The 8,419-nt window shown below is 36.8% G+C and overlaps 1 protein-coding gene across 13 annotated transcripts in view; it reads left to right on the top strand.

Moving 5' to 3' along the window:
* Window positions 1–8,419, top strand: part of MYT1L (myelin transcription factor 1 like) — a 709,345-nt gene that overhangs the window by 687,092 nt on the left and 13,834 nt on the right. For all 13 annotated transcript variants that reach the window (XM_019520651.1, XM_019520649.1, XM_019520647.1 and 10 more), the window contains 2 exons: window positions 2,147–2,238; window positions 5,852–5,955. In XM_019520651.1, the coding sequence (XP_019376196.1) occupies window positions 2,147–2,238; window positions 5,852–5,955 (196 nt within the window). The remainder of the gene's footprint in view (window positions 1–2,146; window positions 2,239–5,851; window positions 5,956–8,419) is intronic.

The following is an 8,419-nucleotide window of genomic DNA, read 5'->3' as shown; positions in this document are numbered from 1 at the left end:
TCTCAGGAGTCTTGGCTGCAGGTTTTTCTGAGTCTTCTCAGGAGTCTTGGCTGCTTTCTTAAAGGAAGTGTCCAAGGAAGTTTGGACAGATGTTGTCCAGGGAGATGAGCAACACAGCAAACTTGTTTGCTGGTGTGGCGTCGCATTGGGTCAAGCATTGTAAAGTTGAAACTGATGTCATAAAATTGAAACAGGGTAGCAATTTATAAATGTTGTAGGTGCGAAACATTGTAACTTGAAAGGTTGTAAGTCGAGGACTGCCTGTATTATATTACTATATATCATAATATGTGTGTGTATTGAACAACATAGAACAGTTTCTTGGAAGCATTTCAAAATTTCCTTTGGTTTTTAAGGTTGATAGAAATGGGAAAATAATATTTTACCTCAAAATGACAGTGAATATATTTTCCCTTTTTTCTCCATTCTATTCAAAATAAACGCATCAAGGACATGATTTTTAGAGATGGGGATAGTTTTTTGCCCATAGTTAATTTCAGATATAAAATGGTAAGCACAGGATATCCTGACCATTGTTTTCATTCATCACTATAGGAAGCAGAAAGAATGCATTCTCATGACAAGCTTTTCTATATTCTATAGTTAGAAGAAAAAAGCAATTTAAACTTTTTGGGCAACTTAAGTGACAATAGATAACTGAGTCTGCATCCGTACACATCACAAATTCAGCATTCTAATATACATCCCACGACTAGCAATGGCAACATCCCATTTTTGATCCTTTAGGGACATTTTTTGAAGATACATGGTGAAATAGTGGCCTCAGTGAAGTCAATGGCAACTCTCCATTTACATTAGTGGGATAAGAATTTAAAGAGGGAAAAATTAGGTAGTAAGATTTCTGTATATTAGCAATTTTGCCAATAATTAAATGTCAGCTACTGTAAGTTGACAGAGTTCTGTTGAAGACAGTATAGCTATGTAGCTATGTTGATTTACACTGGCTGAGATCTTGCCTAATATTTAATTAATGAGCAAATAAAATCACTGAGCTAATAGTGACAGATACAGATATTTCATATACTTGTAATAGTCCAGAAACCATTTCTAAAGTCAACTGTTTCTGCTTTAGTAGTTATTGTTCACTATCCAGCTTTCTGTGAACACATTTACAAATGTAAAAAATTACTGATTGACTGAAAGTTGTTCTATAAGGGATATCATATTTTGGCTAAATGAATTTCTGTGGCGGCCTTTATAGTACAGGAGCTCTACTTTACACTAGATATTAATCAAAGGCTTTATAGCTTAATTGGGTAACTAGTTTGTCCTACATTTAAGAGATAATGAACTGAAATAGAAAAATTGCTTCAGACCTTTGAATATTCTATGTTCTACATGGACTGTTACATTTTCCTCAACTTCCTGAATCATAGCTAAAATTCCACATTTCATAAAACTATTTAGATATGCACTCATCTGTAATGTATAAAACTGCACTCAAAATAGTATGTAGATTTAGTATGTAGAATAATATGTAGCTTTTGGAGGAACTAGGCCTAATACATACTGTAAAATCTAGTTTTATGTAAATTGTATATAATTTTCACTATTTACTGGGAAATGCACTTTTTCTAACAGTCTGGTGCAACATATATCACGTATTTTAAAAAGCCATTTGGAAAAAAGACAATTCACTTATGTGAACATGAGAGCTTTATAAAAACAAACATATTTTAAAGATGCTCATCATTCAAATGAGCTAAGTGTTGAAGATACAGCCAGCTTGTCTCTCCTGTCCTTGAAATACAGAATGACCATGTTTGTATTTATAAAACTGGAGGGGGTGGGGGCAATAGTGTTTTGTTTAATTTGGACACTTAAGTGGTCATCCTTTAGAAAAGCTGATTTCTTACAAGGGCACTGCATCATTAGGTGACTGAATTGTTTAGAACTTTTACATGTTTTACCTTTTCCTAGTTTTCTATATAACCTGCATGAATGGAAAGAGGTGAGGGTGGAAGTAAAACAGTAAGGGATCATTTATAATAAATTCTTGTTCTTTTTCAGAACCAAACACAATGTGGACAAACTTCCTCTCTTTTGTTTTCAGGCTGGTCTTAGTTGACAGATTTATTGTTAATGACCTCTTTCAATTAACAGACTCTTTTTTTATTGTTTACAGTCTATCGGGATGCCCCAGAGCCACTTCAGCCATGAAGAAGGCAAAGCTGTCTGGGGAACAAATGCTAACAATAAAGCAGCGGGCCAGTAACGGTAAAATTTTAATCATTATCATTTAAATATTGTTATTTTAGAAGATAAAATAGATATTGCTCTGTGGGCTTTTTCTGTGTATGTAGGTCTTTTTTGTATTTTTAACATTCCTTATAGTTAGGAAAGCAGTGAACGTCCATGTTGGGAAGCCTGATTTAGAAATACAGTGAGTCAGTTTTTGGTCTGATTTATACTAGCGTAAATCTGCAAAACTAAATATTACAGTGTACTAAAATGCTGTGCTTTTCTGGTTCATTTATCATGCTCCAGTGTGATTAGTGGGTCTTAAATGGTTTGTCCAAAAGGGAAAAAACCTTGTTTTCAGAGGTGCTGAGTACTCACACTACACTGAGCTGTGTGTGCATAGTACTTTGTGAAAGTTGGACTGGAGGGACTTAAGCTATTCATCATCAGGAAATCTTACAGCCATTTTGGAGGTCCCAAGCAGTCCCCATTCCTGGCTGATGGCCTTTGACTTATGGGAGACTAGGAAACTATCTTTCTGCTTTTGTCCTCCGAGACAAAAAAAGACAAAGCATTGTAATGAACTTATGTCATGGTATTTCCACCCCCATGTTGGAATAAAATGAAAAGCACCTTCAGCATCATATAGACAGTATAAGAGAAAGCACTTCTTAGTGCATGTTCAGAATGTTATTTAATAAGAGCCTTTAGAGTGGGTATTTTTCCTCAGCCATAAACCTCATCCCTTCCATGTAAAATAAGCTCCCACCAAAATCCGTAGAACCGCAACCTTATCCTCTTTCAATTTAAAGTATACCACTTCCTTAATGACCTATAGAAAACTGCCTTCCCATATGTCTAGATCAGTGGTTTTTAACCTGCAGCCCACAGGCTACATGCAGCCCCATCAACACACTGCTGTGGCCCATAAGTTGTGTGGGTGCAACACACATAACACATTGAGAGCTGCAAGTGTGGCTCGCTATAGCAAATAGGTTGAGAATCACTAGTCTAGGCTTATGAGGAGTTATAATCACTGCTTCCAGCTAATTAAGAATTGTGGTCATTCTATTATTTTTGTTACCATTTCCCCCATCCCCACTCTTCCACCTGTATGTTTTGCATTTCAGACTGCGAGCTCACTGGGACAGGGACTATCATTTATTATATTTTTATGGCACTTAATGCAAACAGGCTTTGATTTAACCCTTGGCATGATTATAATGTAAAATATTTAGAATCAGTAGCAATCCATACTTGGGCCTTCTGCAGTGAGAAAACAAACATGCAGGTTGGGGCTGAAATTATGTAGCACTTTGTCTGACTCCAACAAAAGTCCAGTTCACACCCCATTGTTTAAGGAATAATGGCTGCTACCAGGCACTTCAAAGGAGCCTACAATTAGGTAAAATGTGAGATTCATTAGAATTCTTTAGAAGCCAACAGAATCCCCTGGGTTTTGGGAGGGACCTGTAAAAATATGGAAGTAATTTGGTATAGATATAAAGTCACTAGAGTTCCCACTTACATGCATAGATTGTATAAAAGCAGACGTTACAGCTCCAAAGAATCTATTGGCAGGCAAAATACCAATCTACCTCACAAGAAAAACTGTTATGAGGACCATGAGTCAGTATGCACGTATGCACGTACAAACATATTCAAACCACTTGTTTGTATGTAAGTCTGTTTATCTTCTGAGGGGATTCATTCAGCTTTTGCAGGTGTGTCTCCTTTTGGAAACCCCTCTGTTGTTCACTGTTATCGAGAAAAGAAATGTTAAATAGAACAGGAAATATCCATTGTATTAGAACTTTTTTTTGCCCTAATCACAAAATGCTGATTGATGTGTTCTACTAAAGTCCTTTTGTTTAAATTTAAGCACAATTGATGCAATTTTCTTAAGCCATTCAGTGTAGTTCTATTATAGTACATTATATTAGTATACTATAGCAGACTGAAAATTGTCTTCTACTTCTTAACATATCAGGACAGATCCTCAGCTGGGATAAACTGGGTTGTTCCATCAACTTTGGCTACTGTGGGAGGCAGAAGGGTGAGGAAGGCAATGGTAGCAGAACTGAGCACTGAGCATTGAGAAACCGAGCATTGAGAAATTATGACCAGACCTCCCCAAAAGTATGGATGTGTTTTAAAAACTGAGAGATGTAAAAATTAAGTTTCTCAGTGTTCTCCTCTGTGAAGTTGTAGGGAGCTGGTCTCTTACAGTTTATATAGTTCAAAAATCAACCCTAAATCAGAAGCAAAAATGTTGGAAGAAGTTAGGCAGGGGATTCCACTTGCCCTCTGGTAACTCCTGGCATACGGGCACTGCCGTTCTAGGTCTTTTTACCCTATCATTATCCTGCTTTTACCTATCCATACTGTCATGACCAGTCTTTTGCCCCACATGTACCCACCTTCCATGCTCTTTTCATAGCCTCTGGGTATGATACCTTCCCCATGTGTTTGCCTTTCCTTTCCCCTCAATCTTCCACGATTTTTCTTTTTTTGCCTTGCTCATTCAGCTTTGATTCTTCCTCTTCTGTTTTGCTGCCTTCTGCACATATACCCCATTGCTGTCCACTACATCCACATTACTCACTGCTGTCCTTTTTATGCCCTTATGTTCACCCAGTCCTCATAGTGCCACTGTCTTCTAAAGGCCACTATAGCATCTTTCCTGAGAGCAATTAGGATTCATTCTCATCCCCAAAGGGTAGCAGTGGCCATCTTTGCTAAGGGCAACATAAACTTTCTTCATCATAACCTGCCCCAGACCTCTGGCTCAAAACAGTTTCATGATTTATTTTAGAGGTGTTACCACTATGGCAAACCGTGGGAAGTTTGTCAGATTCAAGGGTTGGATCAGTAAAGGCACTTGCTAGGGAAGTTTATTTACCATTTCTTTCATGTCTGTACTTGCCCCCTGCATAGCCCCAAGAGATAACTACTTAGGTGACTTTAAAAAGTGTCTATCTGCATCCTTATGAACCTAAATGCCTGTAAATACATGTCCCTTAAATACTTAAGTCACTTCTGAAGTTGGAATTTAGACTCATGAGTCACTTGGTACTTTTGAAAGTTTTACTGTAGTCATTTATTAATGACATTACTGAACCACAGAGTTAGTGACAGCATCAGCCCTAACTGCAAGGTGCCCCAGTGTTCAATGTTACTGTATTATAAAATTCTCCTTCCCCCTCAACTTATAAACAAATGATTTGGGAACAGTTATGACATAATAATATTGCCTAGTCAGGAAATTTTTCTTTCTGAAAAATGACTCCATAGTTCACAGAGCCAATATTTTTTATAAAAAAAAATGTGATAGTGCAAGAGGATTAATTACAGGAGACGTGTTTCTGGCAACACAAGTTAAAATCAGTGCATTTAAGGGATACATTATGTTTTTATCTCACCCTCAGTTATTTCCATCATTCCCATTAGAAAATTACTGCAGATGTTAAAAGAGCTGGAGACATAGTGGGAAATATATAGGTTTAACTTCAAGTGGAAAGTTTGATGAGTCTTAGGGTTTTGAATGTTTACTTTAATAAGTTTAATTTCAAATGTGAAATGACTTGATGACTGAACTTAGATTTATAGCTTACATTTTTAATGTCTCTTTTATTTTTATATTGCATAGGTATAGAAAATGATGAAGAAATTAAGCAGTTAGATGAAGAAATCAAGGAACTAAATGAATCCAATTCCCAGATGGAAGCTGATATGATTAAACTCAGAACTCAGGTAACAGTTTTATGAAGCCCTAAATTCAGCCACTTTTTATGTACAATTGGTCAAAAGAAATATAGGAAATACACTATTCTCTTTTACATATTTTGCTTTTATTTCCTATATAATTTGTCATTTACAAGTTTAGAAAATATTATCTGCACTGCTATATCTATGACACATGCCACCAATTATAAGAAAAATGAAAGCCATGGTTAAATATATTTTCCAAAATTGTCACCAAAGGGTGACCTGTGTAGGCAGTTTTGCATTTTCTTCTGGTAAGGTTATATGGAACCGTAACATCAGTTACACTCTCAAAGGGCTAACTTTTGTTATGTAATGCTATGGCAAAGAGTATGGATAGACAGCACAGTGTGCACCCGGCCTTTTGCTTGCAGAGGGAATTAATGCTAGAGAAACAGCAACTGCTGTACCTTCACATACGGTAGGCTGTATGCCTTCCATATCCAGAGAACCAGAGACCTGGTTCACAGCTCATTTTAAGCCCATCTAGGGTCCACAGGAGTGATCAGAAAACAGAAAAATACATTGTAAAATTTCTCATTTGTGCTTTTCAAGAAAACCTCTTTTTGGTGACAGCCGTGAGTGGTTTTCTGGCTAGTTTGAAAATGAGGGAAGGAATAAGAATGGTAAAATTTTTCACCCACCATTCATTGAAATTGTCATTTCCCCAGCATTTTCCAGCCAAATCTTATGTCCAGTACAGTTTGTAGCACTTTGTCTCCCCACAACTTGTGCTTATGGAGAGCAAGTACCAAGGGTGTAATTTTTCCGAAGTGCTTTCCATTTAACAACCTCAGTATGTTCTCTTCTAAAAAGCCCCTTGACTTCTATGAGAGAAATGCTAAGCCAGTAGCATCCATTTTTGAAAGTCCCACTCCAGCAGTCTGTATAGCTGTCTGTGCTGCCTTCCCTTGTTCAAAATAAATATGAGCAGGATCTGACCCATAGATTTTGTGCAGTTATATGCTAGCCAAATCAGTATCAAGTTTAACCATTCCACGAATGTGTACTTAGGGCTCTTCTTATCATTGTTGACATTTGTGTCAAAATATTTTTATAGTCATATGTAAGAAAACTGTATAAGTAGAAATAACATATGAGTAGCTATATGAGCAGCATTAACATTTTTTAACATGAAATTAAAAAAATACGAAGCAGTCCTCCCACCCAAAGAGTGTGTCTACACGTGTGCCCCACTGCACAGTTAGTCTTGCTCAGTCCTGGCAGTGTTCAGGTTGTTCCCGACTTTACTGCTCAGTAGCTCATTGCTACTGTACAGTACCGGTGAGCTACATTGCCATAGCTCACCACTACAGCGATGCTGTGTCTCATGTAGACATACCCAAAGAGCATAAAATAATATACATGTGAATTGGCAAGATATTGGCTTGTTTTGATAACACCCAGTACTTGTTTCCTTTTGATAAGTAAAGTGTAATAGGGATGCAATCCTTATGAAGATTTGTGTATGTGAACTTCTTATAGGCCCAACTGTATGGTATTCATGTATGGACTGAGCTGAAATTCACCGGGGGTGGAGGGGGAGGAAACTCCCCACATGTTTTTGGATTTCTTTGGACCAATAAATAGAATAAAATATAAAAAAAATCCTTGAGCAATCACATATGCATTCATAAAGTTAATGAGATACGAAACTGCTTGCAGGATCAGGGCTTTGGCTGACAGAGCTGTATCAACATAATGATCATATGTTTAGTTTAGTTTCTAGTATTTTGAGTCTCCCGCTGTTAGTTTTCATATCTCAAACTGCACGCTGCACACTTTCAGAAAACAGGGCAAAGGATTATTTTGGGTCATTGCATACTTGAAGAAAGTTGGGGAGTTCTCCCCACTGCACATTCTTAAGGGATGTTTAGGGGACCTCATATATGTTTTGATGTGGAACAGCCTTGGAAAGAGGGTAAAAGTGTTGCTGGTGACATTTACTGTCAATAAATTATTGGCATGAAATGGAGAATCATAGGAGAGTCAGACTTGATAATAATTTAAAAGTAATACTCTCATCTCCTTAACTTTCATAAGGAAAACCAGCTTTCATTTTAAAATCACAGACTTAGTGGAGCAAGTTACTAAGACTATCAAAGTTAAGGCTTTTAATATTAACAAAAAGTAAAGTGATATAAAAATGCATGGCCTGGTTTAGACTTCAATCATATTTCTTTACATGAGTTGGGAAATATGTAAGGGGCAGTAAATTAAGGTAGAATATGGTCTTCACTTTCTGTCAGTGTGAGAAGTAACTACTTGTACAAATTGCTGACATTCAGTATTGTATGAAAGTAGCAGTGTGTTAAATCCTTATCATCTGCAACTTCATTAAAATTAACACAGGCTAGATGCTTAGCACCTCAAGAAAAAGAAAAAAAAACCCTAATGGATGACAAACTGCTAAAGGATTAATCTTAAAAGATATTGCGCAGTCTCAAATTCT

The sequence above is a fragment of the Gavialis gangeticus genome, unplaced genomic scaffold (assembly GCF_001723915.1).
Source record: "Gavialis gangeticus isolate Ggan-Ray unplaced genomic scaffold, GavGan_comp1, whole genome shotgun sequence".
Classification (NCBI taxonomy): Eukaryota; Metazoa; Chordata; order Crocodylia; family Gavialidae; genus Gavialis; species Gavialis gangeticus.
This window is presented reverse-complemented; position numbering and strand designations above follow the sequence as displayed.